This window comes from Indicator indicator, chromosome 9, assembly GCF_027791375.1.
Source record: "Indicator indicator isolate 239-I01 chromosome 9, UM_Iind_1.1, whole genome shotgun sequence".
NCBI classification, from domain to species: domain Eukaryota; kingdom Metazoa; phylum Chordata; class Aves; order Piciformes; family Indicatoridae; genus Indicator; species Indicator indicator.
Genome location: NC_072018.1, coordinates 33,817,130 through 33,834,392, shown reverse-complemented (window position 1 = coordinate 33,834,392; position 17,263 = coordinate 33,817,130). Strand labels below are relative to the sequence as shown.

The window sequence follows — 17,263 nt, the reverse complement described above, 5'->3', positions numbered from 1 at the left end:
CGGGGCTCGCTCCCCACCGGGCTGACCCTGGGCGCTGCACAAGCTCCCAGGCAGGCTCCGAACGCCCCTGGGCACCGCAGTCCCGTCGCCCGCAGCCCCTCCGCTGCCTGAGCGCACGGCAGCAGTTCCGGGCTCGGCGAGGTCGGGGTGTGCCCTGCCGCCTATGCGCGGCGGAAGAGGCAAGGCCTCGGCTGCAGCAATTCCGGGGCTGCGGAGCGCTTCCGGAGCGGCGGCGGCAGCGGCAGCGGCAGCAACGGCGGCGGCATCATGACGACGCTGCGCGCCTTCACCTGCGACGATCTCTTCCGTTTCAACAACATGTAAGCGGTGCCTGCCTCCCCTTTCTCCTTCTCCCTTCATCTCCCCTCTGCCACTCAAGGCCCGTGGGGCTCCCTTTTCACCCGGGGGAGCTCGGGCCGGTCCCTCTGCAGGCCCGGGCCCGTGGTGAGCCTCGTTCCTCCCCCACAGCAATCTGGACCCGCTGACGGAGACCGTATCCTTTGTGCCGGCCGCCGGGGAGGAGTGTGGGGCCCAGTGCGCGCGGCAGCTTGCTCCTTAACCGAGCGCCCCAGTATGGGATCCCCTTCTACCTGCAGTACCTGGCCCACTGGCCCGAGTATTTCGTTGTCGCCGAGGCGCCCGGCGGGGAGCTGATGGGCTACAGTGAGTGTGGAGCGGCGCCGGCAGTGCCCGTGTTGCCGGCTCGCCGCCTTCTTTATCTGGGGCTAAGTTATGATACGGGAGTTTTTCTTGCTTTTCTCGTCTTCCAACTGCCTGACAGGGAAGAGGAGCCTTGCCTAGCACCTTCCGTGTCGTAAGTGCTTCAGGGCGTTAGGTAGAACTCACAGCAGCAGGTTTTGGTTTGATGTAGCTCGGCAAGGACTCCTAGCTGTGGTAATGTCCACCCAGGTGTTACACAGGTCGGTGTCTGCCCACAGGCATTGCTGTAGCCTGCACTCAGCTGTGACCCTACCCACTGTAAGTCAGCAGTAACTGAAAGTGCTGGGCTTGTGTTCCACATCGTCTGAAGGGAGGTTGTAGCCAGGTGGGGGTTGGTCTCTTCTCCCAGGCAACCAGCAACAGAAGAAGAGGACACAGTCTCAAGGTGTGCAAGGGAAGGTTTAGACTTGATCTTAGAAAGAAGTTCTTCATAGAAAGAGAGATTGCCCATTGGAATGGGCTGCCCAAGGAGGTGGTGGGGTCATTGTCCCTGGAGGTGTTTAACAGAAGACTGGATGAGGCACTTAGTGCCATGATCTAGTTGGTTAGTTAAGGTTGGGTGATCAGTTGGACTTGATGATCTTGGAGATTTCTTTCAACCTGGTTGATTCTGTGATTCTGTCTTGTTTGATGTTACTAGGTTGGCAAGGACTCTTGGCTGTGGTAATGTCCACTCAGGTGTTACACAGGTCAATGTCTGCCCACAGACATTGCTGTAGCCTGAACCCAGCTATGATCCTACACACAGCAGTAACTAAAAATGCTGGGCTTGAGTTCCATGTTGCTGCCTTAAGGGAAAGCTTTGGGTTTCTGGATGCCATGTGCTTATCTGCTGTGGGATGCTTATGTTTTCCAGAAATCATTCCAAGTAGAGCTGTTGTTTGTTTATTCCTTCCAATTTTCCCTGCTGTTTTTTTGGAGGTGGGGGCAGAACAAGGGGTTTTGCAGGGACCAAGGATATGGAATTTTAAATACAGTAAAGCTTAACACATTTTTTGTATAGGAGCTGTATCCATCCTCACCACATCAGTTTCTTGTTAGCAGTCACTGTGATGTTTATATATGGAGCTCCATGTAGAACTGTGAATATTCATTAGTGAATTAACACTGGTTCAGCTCCAGAGAGAAACTACAAAGAAGTCTCTGAAAACAACATCCTCCTCTGTAAAGTTTTTCCTCTTAAATGTATTGTGTTTGCAGGGCCTTAGCTTTTTATTGCCAGGTTGGCAAAGCTTCCCAAGCTCTTATTGCCCCTGAGGCACCAAAATTGCAGAATCACAGAGGGTTGAAAGGGTCTTCTAGAGGTCATCCAGTCCAACTGCCCTGCCCAGGGAGCATCACCTAGGGCACAGAAAGGCATCCAGATGGGTCTTGAAAGTCTTCTAGAGAAGGAGACTCTAGAACCATTCTGGGCAGCCTGTTCCAGTGCTCCATCACCAAGTTCAGCTGAAACCTCCTGTGCTGTACTTTGTATACACTGTCTGTTGTCCTGTTACTGGACACTACTGAAAAGAGCCCAGCCCTGTCTTCATGACCTCCACCCTTAGTGGAGTTAGTTTTGGGCTTAGCTCTCTGTTCCTTCATGATTTCAGTCAGATGCTGAATTCTGCTCAGTTGAAAAGTCGTATCAGTACTGACACACCGTTGCTTAAAATTTGCATTTGGAATTGACTCCCCCCAAAAAGATGAATTTGCAAAGTTCTTTTGGTTTTTCTTCATATTAGTCAAGAAACTCCTGTAATGCCTGAGCAAAATGCCAATTTTTAGTGGCTGCTGCAGCACAGAGTGGTAACACAGGCATTCATGCTTGAGTCTTTGCCACCTTGAGTCGTTGTGATGCTTGTTTATAACATTGCTTGGCTCTTCTGTGAAGATGTAGAGCTGTGTGTAGAGGTGCTGATGCTCTGTGTGTTCACAGTCATGGGTAAAGCAGAAGGCTCAGTGGCTAGGGAAGAGTGGCACGGACATGTCACTGCCCTCTCTGTTGCACCAGAATTCCGCCGGCTGGGTTTGGCTGCTAAATTGATGGAACTACTGGAGGAAATTTCAGAAAAGTGAGTACTGTGCTTATCTTCAAATTTGTCTTTTAAAGTAACCACAGAATCATAGAATGGTAGGGGTTGGAAGGGACCTCTAGAGATCATTCACTCCAACCCCCTGCCAAAGCAGGATCACTTAGGGCAGGTCACACAGGAACACATCCAGGCAGGTCTTGAAAATGTCCAGAGGAAGAGACTCCACATCCTCTCTGGGCAGCCTGTTCCAGGGCTATTGCACCTTCACAGGAAGAAGTTTTTCCTCTTGTTGAGGTAGAACTTCCCGTGCCCCAGTTTGTGTCCATTGCTCTTCATGCTATCACAGAACACCACTAAAAAGAGCCTGGCCCCTTCTTCTTGACACCCACCCTTCAGATAGTTATAAACACTATTAAGATCTCCTCTCAGCCTTCTCCTCTCCAGGCTAAACAGCCTCAGGTCCCTCAGCCTTTCCTCCTAGTTCCTGTCCCTTCATCATCCTTGCAGCCCTCCTTTGGATACTGTCTAGTATATCCCTATCCTCCTTGGACTGGTGAGCCCAGAACTGGACACAATACTGCAGATGTCTCACTAGGGCAGAATAGAAGAGGAGGGAGAATCTCCCTTGACCTACTGGCTACACTTCTCTTGATGCACCCATTTTAGTGCATCGTTTGTACAGACACCTGGGCTTGGCTTAAGTACTGATCTGCATGAAACACATACAGAATTTTGCTTTGAGTGGTGTTCTGATTTGCTGAAATTCCCTGTAGTTAGAGAAGGAAAGCTATGAAATGCAGAAAATTTTAATTTGGTGGCAAATGAACCCACAGGGAAATGTCCCCAGCTTGTGCTGGGAAGTTGGAACATTTGCCTTGGGAAAAGAACTATCTCCTGTTGGGCAACTGAATTTCATGACTAATTCCACACCACACACCCTCTGTCCCTCACTTTGAAGGAGGCAGTCCCTAAGTCAGTGCAATCAAAAATCTTGTTTTTAAATAATTCCTTCTGGGTCTGAGGCTGTTGGGGGTGTTTCGCTTGTCCTGCTCTTTCTGTTCATAATTCTGAACCCACTGACTGGTGTGCAAGAATGGTTGTCTGACAAAAATGGTGGTGAAGAGACTTGAATATCTCTCCTGTGAAGAAGGACTGAGAGCCCTGGGGCTGTTTAGTCTGCAGAACAGAAAGCTGAGAGGGGGTCTTATTAATGCCTATAAGTATCTGAGGGGTGGGTGTCAAAATGAAGATGCCAGGCTCTTTTCAGTGGTGTCCTGTGATAAGACAAAGGGCAGTGGACACAGACTGAAGCACAGGAGGTTCCACCTCAACATGAGGAGAAACTTTTTTACAGTGAAGGTGACGGAGCACTGGAACAGGCTGCCTACGGAGATTGTGGAATCTCCTTCTCTGGAGACTTTCAAGGCCTGTCTGGATGTGTTCCTGTGTGGCCTGCCCTCAGCGATGCTTTGGCAGGAAAGCTGGACTAGATGAGCTGTAGAGGTTCTTTCCAACCCCTAACATTCTGTAATTCCATAAAAAATAAAGTGAAAATTGTGCCTGTGCTGGATTTGTCCCTTGGGGAAGGAGTGCATCTGTTACTGCAATGTGAGCAACGCGTGCTTAGCGTGCTGCTCGTCAGGCCTCCTCTAGGCCTGCTTACAAGTTAGGGGTTAGTATTGTGAAGTGCATGCATCTACTATTGCTTACTGTGTTGTTTGGGTTTTTTTGACTCATTTTTTCAAAGAAAGGGTGGATTTTTCGTCGACCTCTTTGTGAGAGTATCAAATCAGGTTGCAGTAAATATGTACAAGCAGCTAGGCTACAGCGTGTACCGGACGGTGCTGGAGTACTACTCTGCTAGCAACGGAGAGCCAGATGAAGATGCTTATGGTGAGTGTCTGTTCTGCCTCAGCTTTCACAGGTTTATGGAATGGTTTCTGTTGGAAGGGACCTTGAAGATCTAGTTCATACCACACAGCATTGGCAGGGACACCTTCCAGTAGATCAGATTGTTCAAGGTGTTGTCCAGCCTGGCCTCAAACTCCTCCAGGGAGGGGACATCCATGACCTCCCGGAGTAACCTGATCTAGTGTCACACCACCCTTAAACATTCTCATGTTGAGGGTTCCTGGGCTTGTTCATATGGTGATTTGGTTTTGTTTTGTTTTTCTATGAAACAAGCTTAGGTAGTTGTCAATAAATGGGATCTTTTTTGTACCCCTGTGTCCATTCAGCCTGACATTTCCCTTCCATGAGTTTCCTGCTGTGTTATATTCCAATTGATAAAGTTGCTGCTAAACAACAGTAAGGACATCAAACTATTGGAGTGTGTCCAGAGAAGGGAAACCAAGGTGGTAAAAGGTCTTGAGGGCAAGACTTAGGAGGAGCTGCTGAGGTTGCTTGGTTTGACCCTGGGGAAGAAAAGGCTGAGGGAGAGACCTCACCGCAGTCAGCAGCTTCCTCAAGAGAGGCAGCAAAGGGGGAGGCACTTACCTGCTCTCCCTGGAGACCAGCAATGGAATAAAAGAAATGGAATAAAGCTGCACCAGAGGAAGCTCAGACTGAACACTAGGCAAAGGTTCTTCACTGAGAGGGGGGTCAGTCACTGAACCAGGCTCCCTAGGGAAGTGGTCACACCACCATACCTATCATCTGGACAATGCTCTTAGTCACAGGGTTTAGTTTTAGGTAACCCTGTGAGGAGCAGGAAGTTGTACTCAGTGATCCTTATGAGTCCCTTTCATTCTGTGGTTCTAGGAAATCTTCTTGATTAAAAATGATCTTACTGCAACAGAGAATTCACTTAACATGGCTTTTTGCAATGACTGTCTTGTTGTAATAGCTTTTATTTGCTTTTGCTACAGATATGAGAAAAGCTCTTTCCAGAGATACAGAGAAGAAATCAATTATACCTCTGCCTCATCCTGTGAGACCAGAAGACATTGAGTGACTGTAAGCTGTGATTCTCAGAGAAAGATTAGAGTTTCAGGTTCCTTCTCCTCCCAGCCCTCAAGAATTTACGGATGAGAAATCTTAGGCTCTGTGTTCTTCCTCGTGAAAACCCAAAAAGCTGCTTCTCTTGGTAACAGCTGCACTTACTTTTTAAATATTGGGAATTCAGAGACTATTAAAATGGAATTACTTCCTGTATAGTGTTTTCTTGATTTGCTGTCAAACCAAAAATACCTGAAGTCGGTCATTTTAAGAGCTCTTCAAATGCATTTATTCATGACCAGAGAAAATGCTGCACAATACCTAAGAAACACAGCAAGGGTTTATGCAATGTATTAATGTTTGTGCAATGTATTAATATTTGTGTGGAAGATCAACTTGTTGCAGAATGTCTTTCCCCTCTTCATGACAGGATCTGAGTTCACTGCCCATTTGAAAAAGACAGACACTGAAGTAGGGGTTTCCATCCACTGGGGACCAGAGAGGTTGTGGAGTCTCTGTCTGTGGGGAGTTCCAAGACCCGTCTGGGTGTGTTTCTGTGTGACCTGCCCTAGGTGATCGTGCTTCGGCAGGGGGCGTTGACTCCATGATCTTCAGAGGTCCGTTCTGTGGCTCGCATGGGTGTCTCGGGAGCGTTGTGCTGCAGAGCGGCGCTGCCGCAAGGCGGCGCTGTGCCGCTGCCATAGGCGGGCAGTGCGCGGCCGGGCCGGAGGTGGGAGAAGGAGCACGGGCAGCTCCGTCTGTGCGGGGCGGTGGAGCCTGGCGGGAGGGGCGGCGCGGACAGGAGCGGCGCCCCGGGCAGAGGAGCGGTGCGGACTGCGAGGGGTGGCGGGGTAGGGCCGGGTCTCGGAGGGGGAGGCGCGACAGCGGGAAAAAAACAGGACGTGTGGCTTTGTGAGTAAGAAGCATAGAATTGTTTCAGTCGGAAGAGACCTCTGCGATCCAGAGGCCAACCAGGTGGATGCTAGTGGGGGGCCACCAAGCTTGGCCACATCCCCAATTTTACTGTTGCCAGGTGGTGGGAGCCGTCTGCCAGCTGGATTTGGCAGAAAGTGTTTATGCAATGTTGAAGAGCAGCTCGGAAAGTTCATTGCAAAAGCGCCAGCTATTTTGCCACAATGCTTTATTTACCAAGGTCATCCAGGTTTTGGGTTGGAAGTACTGGAAAGCTTTATTAAGACACTTGTGAATTATTTTGGAATAATTCAGGAGGGAGCTGTCATGAGAAAGTGATTTAAAACGTTTTTCAAACAAGGTAATGCTGATTAAAGCTCTAGAAATGCTTCACAGCACACATTGTATAGGGCTTGGGGATGACATTAAAGGAAATAGCAGGGCTGAGGTCCAGGTCTGAGATGGAAACTCCAGGAGGAGGGTGGAAGGTGAACCTCTGCAGAAGACTGGTGAAGAAGAGGAAGAGCTCCATTTTGGCAAGAGTCTCACCAGCACAGATCCTCCGCCCTGGAACAAGATGAAAAATGGCCATAAAAAAAAAAAAGGTCAATGAGAGCTGCTTCACCAATAGTTGGAAGAAATAAAAATCCTTAGACAGCTCTTATTTTGAGGGAAATCAGTGGGAATTTGTAACATTTGAAACGTCAGATCCTAGCTCTGAATAAATAACGCAGTAGCTCTTGAAAGTCAATATATTGAGACGAGTAATCTGAGACGGGATGCTTGGTTCTTCACAGCTATGATGACAAAGCCACCTGGTGATGTTTTCTTTCTTTGTCTAAATGCTTGCATGTGGGAAGAAATATATGGAAATGTGATCTGAATTCCTTCATTCCAGTTTTCAGTAATATTTGTAACTTTTCTTCATATTTTTCCTGTACTTGGTTCAATTTTTAGATCCCAGACCAGTTTTGTTTGGTATAGTCTAGACTCTAGCTCTGTTAGTCTGGTCACAGGCAAAAAAAAAAAATCCCTCATATTTCAGATGTTACCACAAATTCTCACTTACAATCATTGAATGATAACTGAGAAACCAGTAACAGCCAGAGGCTGGAGCAGTCCACAGATATCTGTGAGTACTGTCCCTTACCAGAGGTGAGTTCTGCGAAGTCTCTGAAGTGTGGGTTATGAAATGGTCCCATGAAAAGAGAGTATAAAATGGTTTGGGTTGGAAGGGACCTTAAAGATCATCTAGTTCCAACTCCCCTGCCATGGGCAGGAACACCTTCTGCTAGACCAGGTCACTCAAGGACTCCTCCAGCCTGGCTTTCAGCACTTCCAGGCTTGGAACTTCTCTGGGCATCCTGTTCCTGTGCCTCCCACCCTCCTGAGGAAGAATTTCTTCTTAATGTCTCATCTAAATCCAGCTTCTTCCAGTTTGAAGCCATTACCCCTTGTGCTGTCATTGCATGGCTTTGTCACAATTCCCTCTCAGCTCCTCTGTAGCCCCCTTCAAATGCTGGAAGGCTGCTCTAAGGTCTTTGTGGATCCTTCTTTTCTCTAGCCTGAACAATCTCAACTCTCTTATGGAGAAAGTCCAGGCTTCAGTATCAAAAACCACAGGTACAAGTAGTTCCTGTCTGAGATCTCTACTTGCAACAGAAGGAAATGGAAAAGAGAAGGCACCTGCTGAAAAAGGCATGAAAGCATCTTTCTTCACAAATTTTCCATTGGCATCAAGAAGGTGCTCAGGATAGAAGGTGTCTGGTTTCTCCCACTGGGATTTGTCTTGCAGGACAGAGGCTAGTAAGGGAATGATGTAGGTTCCCTGCAAAATAAGACAGTGGAAATAATTTGTAGGCAAATACTGTGGTGGCAACACTGGCAGTAAGATTACGAGATGGTTGGTTTGGAGAAGAAGGTTATTCTGACTGCTGCTGTGTGACTTCATTAGAGAGCTCACACCACATCAACCAGCTTTGGGAAACAGGAAATGTTAAAATAACCTTTGAGAGTGACATCTGCAGCAGTCTCATGAGGCAGATCCAATGGCAGGATGTTAGTAAGCCTCTAGATTTGATGGATGACAGCATCCGTGTAGGGCATCTGAGTTCGGTGCTCAATCCTTGGGGGGTTTGACCCTATCACCTCTTCTATCTCTTCTTGGACCTTTCCTGAGGAAAGAATTGGCTGTGAGAAAAAGACAAGGACTGACACATGCTCTACTGATGTAAAGGAAAAAAGGTTTTGAGGGAAACCCATACATTCTCCCAAGAACTTTTTTTTTCCTTTCAGAAAAAAATGGCAGGTGGGCCGAAAACCACTGTTTGATTAGTTCTTTACCAGTAAGAAACCTGCACACTTGTGTCTTTCTGTCCTCTCTGCTGCCTGTAGTGGTCATACTCTGACCAAGGGGTGTTTCAAAAACCCCATCTGACTCCTAACAACCCTGCACTATAAATGTGAATGGAGATGTCAGACTAAGAACAATCTTCTCAGGTATTTAAAGCCTTGGTACAGGTCCATTTCCATCTACACGGACCTTTGGTTTGCCAGCAGCCTGTTTCTGAAGGAAACTTGGAACAATTTCATCAGCCAGCACAGGATGGGGCTCTTTAATTAATGAGATTGTAGTGAGCAAAGGACCTGGCCTGTATGAATTCTGTTAATAATTTACTGGTAGGCTGACTGGTGTGCCCCTCATTGGGTCTGAATCACAGGACACAGCAATACCTAGAAAATAATTAGCCAGAAATGTTGGCTTTTTGTAACTGAGTGTATTGACAGATTTGCTGCTAACCCTCCAGGTTCCAATTCAGATTGCAGGTTCCAGTTCAGAATGCTGACCCTCCAGGTTCCAGTTCAGAATGCTGACCCTCCAGGTTCCAGTTCAGAATGCTGACCCTCCAGGTTCCAGTTCAGAATGCTGACTCTCCAGGTTCCAGTTCAGAATGCTGACTCTCCAGGTTCCAGTTCAGAATGCTGACCCTCCAGGTTCCAGTTCAGAATGCTGACCCTCCAGGTTCCAGTTCAGAATGCTGACCCTCCAGGTTCCAGTTCAGAATGCTGACCCTCCAGGTTTCAGTTCAGCATGGTGCCCCCAGCCTAAGAGGGACATCCCACTGCTGGAGTGGGTCCAGAGGCTGTTAAGCCTGGAGAAGGGAAGGCTCTGGGGAGATCTTAGAGCAGCCTTCCAGTGCCTGAAGGGGCCTACAAGAAAGCTGGGAAGGGACTTTTTAGAAGGGCTTGTTATGACAGGACAAAAGGAGATGGGTTGAAGCTTGAGGAGGGCAGATTTAGACTTGAGATTAGAAAGAAATTCTTCACAATGAGGGTGGTAAGACACTGGAAGAGGTTGCGGATTCCAGGGAGATTGTGGATTCCCTCTCCCTGGAGGAGTTCAAGGCCAGGTTGGATGAAGCCTTGAGAGACTTGGCTTGGTGGAAGGTGTCTCTGCCCACAGGCAGGGTGGTTGGAACTGGATGATACTGAAGGTCCCTTACAACCTAAACTATTGCATGAATTCTCTGGATGTGTCATAAAAGCACTTACTCTGGATTTCAGGGTACTTCAGCATCAGCAGAAAGCCCCAGTTCAGTGTGGTAGTAATTGTCTCGACGTCAGCAGTAAACAAATTGCTCACCAAGCTTAGCAAGTTGCCATTATGGAAATGCCTATTGGCAGTGGATTTCTCCTGAAATAAGTGTTTGAGATGAAAGGATATAAAACTTCAGGCTTTCATGTGGAAATGCAATGTATGTAGCCAAACAGTTATAAGAAATATAAATAGTATAAGAATATTAGAAAAGAGGTACAAACATCATAAGAAAAAAAATCCTGTCTTTGAAAAAAAAAATGTGTAAGACAGAGCTTTAGGCTTGTACCTGGAGAAGAGTGTTGACAGAGGGTTTATGTTTTGCATGATCTCTGAATTTACTGGGGCCAGCTGCTGAGAGCTATTTTCTCTATGAAGAAGGTAACAAGATATATAAGAAATCCCCAAATAAGGATTCCAGTAAAGTCCAGGTAGTGCTTTTGTTTTGTGATGCATTATGGTTTTGAAAGAGCCAGAAGGGCCAGGACAACAGAGAGAGAAGACAGAAAAATGCAGCCACTCTTTGAAAAAAAAAAAAAGCATAAATAAGGATAAATACTTGGTGATTAAAAGGAGTTGGCACTGCAACAGAGAGAAATACCTGCTTGACTCTACCAGTTTGTTCTTTGGTTTGTCAAAGATAGATTCCGTGAAGACAAAGAGCTGTAGCTATAAGGACTGAAACAAAATTGTAAATGCCTTCATATAACCACAAAAAATTAAAATAAATGAGAAAAGATTAAATTACCTCCTGCCGTTTAACCAGGAAAGCATCAATAAAACTTCTTTGATCATTTTTGTCCAGGGTTTTGAGGTGTTCTAAGAAAGTAACTTCTACAAAAGCATAGAATTCATTTCTGGTTTGGAGGAGAGTCTTGTTAGCTCTGAGGAGAAATCCAAGGTGTGGGAAAATGTATAACTACAAGAATGAAAGATGTTAAGAGTCAATTTACTGCCAGAAGTCTGAAAACACTACAAAAGCAACCTAAAAATATTGTTCCTGTTTTGCAGGTACAGAGCCTTAACATTAATGTTTTGTTCTTTAGAACATGGAAAATGGACTGGGTGAATTCCTAGTGGGGAAAAAAAAAATTCATCAAGGGCCACTGAATATAAGGAAAACTCTCAGCCCCAAGTTACTGTTTTGCAGGAGTAGTGTAGATGTGAGACTCAAAGAGCTGCAGCTTGCCACCAGGGAGATGAAAATGTTGGCCAGCAATGTTTTGTTTATTGTTTTAGCCAATGCTTCTGCTAACTTTTTTCCCCTTTCTGTTTCAAAACTGAAAGGAACAGAAGTGACTCTGACTGGACATGAGGAAGAAGTTCTTCATCATGAGATTGGTGAGAGCCTGGAGTGGGTTGTCCAGGGAGGTGGTTGAGGCCCCATCCCTGGAGGTGTTTAAGGCCAGGCTGGATGAGGCTCTGGCCAGCCTGATCTAGTCTGGAATATCCCTGCCCATGGCAGGGGGGTTGGAACTGGATGATCCTTGTGGTCCCTTCCAACCCTGACCGATTCTATGATTCTATGTGCAGCAGCACTGCATCTGCACATCAGAGAGCATTTATTATTCACTGAGACATTGCAGTGCACTAGAAGCATGGAAAAAAGAGATTTTGTGTGCTTGTGCAGGTAGGCCACATACTCCATAGCTTCTCCTTGCCCCATGCTCTAGGAGTGCACTGTTTTGCCTGGCCACTTTATACATGTGAACCATATTTTTGGGGAATGCTGAGCCTGCTGTTGGTGCATTACATGGTGTGATTTTTATAGTCCAGATCCTTCAAACTATACCTCAGGAGTGTTTGACTGTTGGCTTCAAGATTCCCAGACTGTCCCTCAAGCTTTATTGTGCTCCAGAAAGTGGCTGTAAACCTCCTGTCTCTGTGAGTCTCAGTTTTTTCTGTTTAATACAAAACAACTGGAGTGAGTGCAGAGGAGGCCATGAAGATGATCAGAGGGCTGGAGAAGCTCCCCTATGGGGACAGGCTGGGAGAGGTGGGGCTGTTCAGACTGGAGAAGAGAAGGCTCCAGGGAGACCTTGTAGGGGCCTTGCAGCACCCGAAGGGGGGCCTACAAGAAAGCTGGGAAGGGGCTTTTTACAAGGGCTTGTGATAGGATGAGAGGGAATGAATCTTACAATCACAGAGTCATACAATGGTTTGGGTTGGAGGGGACCTCCAAAAGTCAACTAGTCCAACCCCCCTGCAGTCAGCAGGGACATCCTTCACTCAGGTTGCTCAGTCTTGTTGAGCCTGATCTTGGGAGTTGGGACCTCAACTACCACCCTGGGCAACCTGTTCCAGTGTTCCAGCACCCTCATGGTGCAGAATTTATATGGATTGAAGCTTGAGGAGGGCAGATTTAGACTGGAGATTAGGAAGAAATTCTTTATAGGGAAGGTAGCAGGACACTGGTACAGGTTGCCCAGGGAGGTCAGGGTACCCCCTCCCTGAAGGTGTTCAAGGCAATGCTGGATGAGGTCTTGAGCAGTGTGGTCTAGTGGAAGGTGTCCCTGCCCATGACTGGGGGGTTGGAACTAGATGATCTTTAAGGTCCCTTCCAACCCAAGCCACTGACTGCCAGTCTCTGGTAGGTGCTCTGTTCCTGTGGCACCATCCAAATGTTCCTCCTTACTGTAACCAAAGGTTTCCCAGCAAGCCTCATGCTTTCATTGGTCAAATGTTGAAGTCTCAAAAACCTGGAGTCTTTGTAGTCAAATCGTTTTCCAAGTAATATTGACACAATTATGTTAGCAACTGCTGCACTGAGCATTTTACTGGCATCAAAGGGCTTTCCTAGGCAAGGAAATAAATAACCTATTACATTGTGGCAGGCAATGTGATCTGTGAGTGTAAAATTGGTGTTAATTATTGCCATGCTGGATTGTTTATTTATTGATCATTGTTCACAGGGTCACAGGATGTTAGGGGTTGGAAGGGGCCTCTGGAGGTCATGGAGTCCAACCCCCCTGCCAGAGCAGGATCAAGGAGGGTAGGTCACACAGGGATGCATCCAGGTGGGTTTGGAAAGTCTTCAGAGAAGGAGACTCCGCAACCTGTCTGGGGAACCTGGTCACCCTTACAGTGAAGAAGTTCCTCCTCATGTTGAGGTAGAACTCCTGTGCTGTAGTTGATATCCATTGCCCCTTCTCCTATCACAGAGCACAATATCTTGCCAAGACACAAAAGTACCAGAGGAGCCAAAACCATCCAACTGATTCAGCCTGAAGTACGTTTTAATAATGTCTGAATTTGAGAAGGTTACTGGCAAGCCCCTGGTTACTTGAGCTTAGAGGCGTGAAGAAGGAATCATCTACCTACCTTCTTGTGACCCAATAGTGTCTGCCAGGTACCCATACTCCTCCACAATGCGGTCCTCAATGGCCTTTTTCCCCATTCCAAAGTCTCGTAAGGTGGTGAGGGTAAACCTTTGCATCACCTTCCAGTTTTCATCATGAGCAAAACCAATCCCTGACACAAAGAGAGCATTTCAGGGTGGCACAAGAAGTTCATTAACTAATCAGGAGACAAATAATGTAGATGTTTACTAGCAGGTGCTTTTCAAACAAGCTAAACTGTGTCTGGCTGAGTATAGGTTGGGGACTGACCTGTTAGCAGTGAAGGGGAAAAGGTCCTGGGGGTCCTAGTGGATGGAAGGTTGACCATGAGCCAGCAATGTGCTCTTGTGGCCAAGAAGGCCAAGGCCGTGCTGGGTGGATTAGAAGGGGAGTGGTTAGTAGGTCAAGAGAGGTTCTCCTCCCCCTCTTCTCCGCCACAGTGAGGCCACATCTGGAGTATTGTGACCAGTTCCGGGCCTCTAAGTTCAGGAAGGACCTCAGGAAGCTGCTTGAAAGAGTCCAGCACAGAGCCACGAAAATGATGGAGAAGAACATCTTCCTCATGAGGAGAGACTGAGGGAATTGGGGCTCTGTAGCTTGGAGGAGACTGAGAGGTGACCTCATTAATGTTTATAAAGATGTAAATGGTGAGTGCCAAGAGGCTGGAGCCAGGCTCTGATGGGTGTTGCCCAATGACAGCACAAGGGGCAATGGTGGAAGTTGAGGTACAGGAAGTTCCATGGAAACAGGAGGAAAAATGTTCTCACCATGAGGGTGACAGAAGACTGGAACAGGCTGCCCAGGGGGGTTGTAGAGTCTCCCTCCCTGGAGATATTCAAAACTCTCCTGGAGGTGTTCCCGTGTGATCTGCTCTAGGTGATCCTGCTCTGGCAGGGAGTTTGGACTGGATGATCTTTCAAGGTCCCTTCCAGCCCCTAGCATTCTGAGGTTCTGATAATCCTCATTTGAGGCAAAGGAGGTTCTGTGCTAAGCCCAAAACAACTGAAGCCCAGAACCATATCCTGAGAGCTGGAAATGACTTCCCTGGGATGCATGATCCTGAGAGTGTGACACTATCCATTATCTGTGGTTATTGTTAGATTTGTGGTTGTTTTATTGTCACTTCCAGTAGTTTCAAATTCAAACAAGTGCACTGAAGTCACTGAAATTGCTCCCTGTGTCTAATCCCTTGCATAGTCTCTGATCCACAGTGGTGTGCCAGCTTCTGCTTCGTCTGTAGGAAAAACCTTGTGGAATAATTCAAACTGACAAGGGAAAATAAGAACAACTTAGCATTTCCTCTGGTCGGATCTTCAAAGACTGGGATTTTAGGTCTCTCTGAAAAGGCATCTGCTTGATTTACAAGAGCTTCCTTCACTGTCCCATGCCCAGAAATCACTACTAGTTTCCTTTGTCCCATCTGAACACTGAAGACTGGACCATATTCTTCTGCCAGCTGTCAGAAGAAGGTAACAGCGGTTTACAGCTTGCAAAGAAATTCACCATCCTTTCAGTGCTGCTCATTTTCCTGTCCTGCCTCTAAGCTATTCAGATGTTAAATGTACAGAGAACTGATTTGAACAACCTGTGTGTGCCACATACTGTGATGACTAATGGCTAAGTGGCACAGTCAGGAGTGGAGTCCCACTCTGCTGGACAGAGCTGAGGTGTTAGCAGCTGAACCCCAGGGTGACTGAAGAATTGTGACAAGAGCTCCATCTTCATAGAATCATAGAATTGTTTAGGTTGGAAAAGACCACTGAACCTAACCCTGTCAAATTCACAGATTCCCAGACTCCACTGGGTTGGTAGGAACCCTCAGAGGTCATCTTGTCCAACTGCCCTGCAGTCAGTAGGGAAAGCTTCCAACTAGATCAGGCTGCCTAGGGCCATATCAAGTCTGATCTCGAATGTCTTCAGGGATGGGGCCTCAACCACATCCCTGGGCAACCTGTTCAAGTGTTTTTACCCCTCTTATTGTAAGGAACTTCCTCCTGATGTCTAAATCATCCCCTCTTCCTTCAGGAACTCCTGTAAATTCCATTTTTGACTCCTGTTTTCACACTGACCTTTATGTAATTGTGTTTCTTTACTTTACAGACTAAACCTCTTCAATCCTTTGCTACCATTATTGTATAAAAACCCCTGAGTGCTTTTGGGCCTGGATCTAGCATTAGGTAAATTTTTACCGTTTATATATCACTACATCCACCAGAGCCAATGTTTGCCCTAAGCTGGAATCTTTCTAGCTTGCACGGACAGATTTTCATATCACTCAAGTTCTTCATTCTCCTGACAACAGGGAGGGGTTTTCCTGACTGCATTTGTCTTCCAACATGTTTAGAGGAACAGAAGGCAACTACAATTGCAATGTTCAGCATCTGGTGAGCAAGTTCAGGCAACTATTTTAAATAGCAGGAGCAGCAACACGTGCCTGAATGAAGAGTAGCATCTCTGATGGTGAAACTCTGATCCCAGACTGCTGTAGCTGTGGCAGAATATGATCTTTTTTTTTAAAGGGTCTTCTTCATGAGGACTTCCCTATGCTTGCAGTGGTGGTGCTCAGTGTGAGCATAAGGTCTTCAGTTGCATTTACACACTAAATAGGTGTAAATATTAAACCTTGAGCTAAGCTAGTTCCAATCACCCTGCCTATGAGCAGGGACACCTTCCACTAGGTTCCTTCCTAGTAACCTTCCACCAGGTTGCTCAAGGCCTCATCCAACCTGGCCTTGAACACCCCTGGGGAGGAGGCATCTACAACCTCCCTGGGCAACCTATTCCAGAGTCTCACCACCCTCATACTGAAGAACTTCTTCCTCAGATCCAGTCTAAACCTACTCTCCTTTAGCTTCAAACCATTTCCCCTTTTTCTGTGCTAGACACCCTCATGAAAAGTCTCTTTCCAGCTTTCCTGTAGGTTCCCTTCAGGTATGGGAGGGCAGCTCTAAGGTCCCCCCAGAGACTTCTCCAGGCTGAACAGCCCCAGCTCCATCAGCCTATCCTCACAGCAGAGGTCTTTCAGCCCTGGCATCATCGTTGTGGTCCTCCTCTGGATGGGGACATCAATCAGTGGAAAGTGGAGGGAATTAGACCACATATCAAAAATCACTTCTTATTCAGTTCCCTTTTCTCAAAATTACCACAAAGATGAGTACCTGTTATTAATCTGAAAGTTCTTTAAGGCTGGAGCCTAGACACATGAAGTTAATTGCACAGAAAAGAAGTATTACAGTCAAGAAGAAATCTCTCTGCATTCAAAGTTTTCTGCTCAGATAACCCTCCCCTGCCCCTTGCTAAGGGTCCTCTGTGGATGCAACACATTAAGTGCAATAGGAGAAATCATCTTGGACTCTGGGCTTGACGCAATTATGGGGTCAATAGAAAAAGTGCTGACTACCTTTATGTAAGTCCTGTAGGGTCTCTTCAAATCAAACAGATGCAGGTTTCCAGTGATAGGTAATGCTCTAGGTCCTGGAGGAAACTTCTTGCTCCGATGGCTATTCCAGAAACCTCCTGCTTTCCAAATGGATAGAAAAATCAGGATGAACACTAAACCAATGGAAGTGGAACTGCTCCAGTCCATCTCTACTCAGCCAAGTATTTGCAGCAGAAGAGAGAAGAGAATCTGTCCTCCTGCAAAACTTTCCCGTGAGAGATGTTGGTGCTGGTCTATAATCCCTTTTCCCCATGAAGGTTCTGGGGTTTTTCTTGCAGCTGGAGACTGGTTTGATTCTCTTCCCCTG

General features: G+C 46.9%; 2 protein-coding genes across 3 annotated transcripts; one reads left to right on the top strand and one right to left on the bottom strand.

Moving 5' to 3' along the window:
* The first annotated feature begins 267 nt into the window (after nt 1–267).
* Nucleotides 268–5,870, top strand: NAA20 (N-alpha-acetyltransferase 20, NatB catalytic subunit). Of its 2 annotated transcripts, XM_054383466.1 has the most exons (6): nt 268–320; nt 469–493; nt 573–663; nt 2,639–2,774; nt 4,483–4,628; nt 5,603–5,870. In XM_054383466.1, the coding sequence occupies exons 1-6, from the start codon at nt 268–270 to the stop codon at nt 5,686–5,688; spliced, it is 537 nt and encodes a 178-aa protein (XP_054239441.1). In that variant the 3' UTR covers nt 5,689–5,870. The 2 variants fall into 2 exon arrangements, with proteins under 2 accessions (XP_054239441.1, XP_054239442.1); XM_054383467.1 differs by lacking the exon at nt 4,483–4,628 and having other exon boundaries at nt 5,603–5,718.
* Nucleotides 5,871–6,959: 1,089 nt separating this feature from the next.
* Nucleotides 6,960–17,103, bottom strand: LOC128968772 (cytochrome P450 2K6-like). The gene is given in 9 exon segments (XM_054383355.1): nt 6,960–7,151; nt 8,271–8,412; nt 8,559–8,758; nt 10,137–10,278; nt 10,928–11,098; nt 12,815–12,975; nt 13,501–13,652; nt 14,819–14,973; nt 16,918–17,103. Coding segments are annotated over 9 exon segments (1,497 nt in total). The 3' UTR covers nt 6,960–6,963.
* Nucleotides 17,104–17,263: the final 160 nt, after the last annotated feature.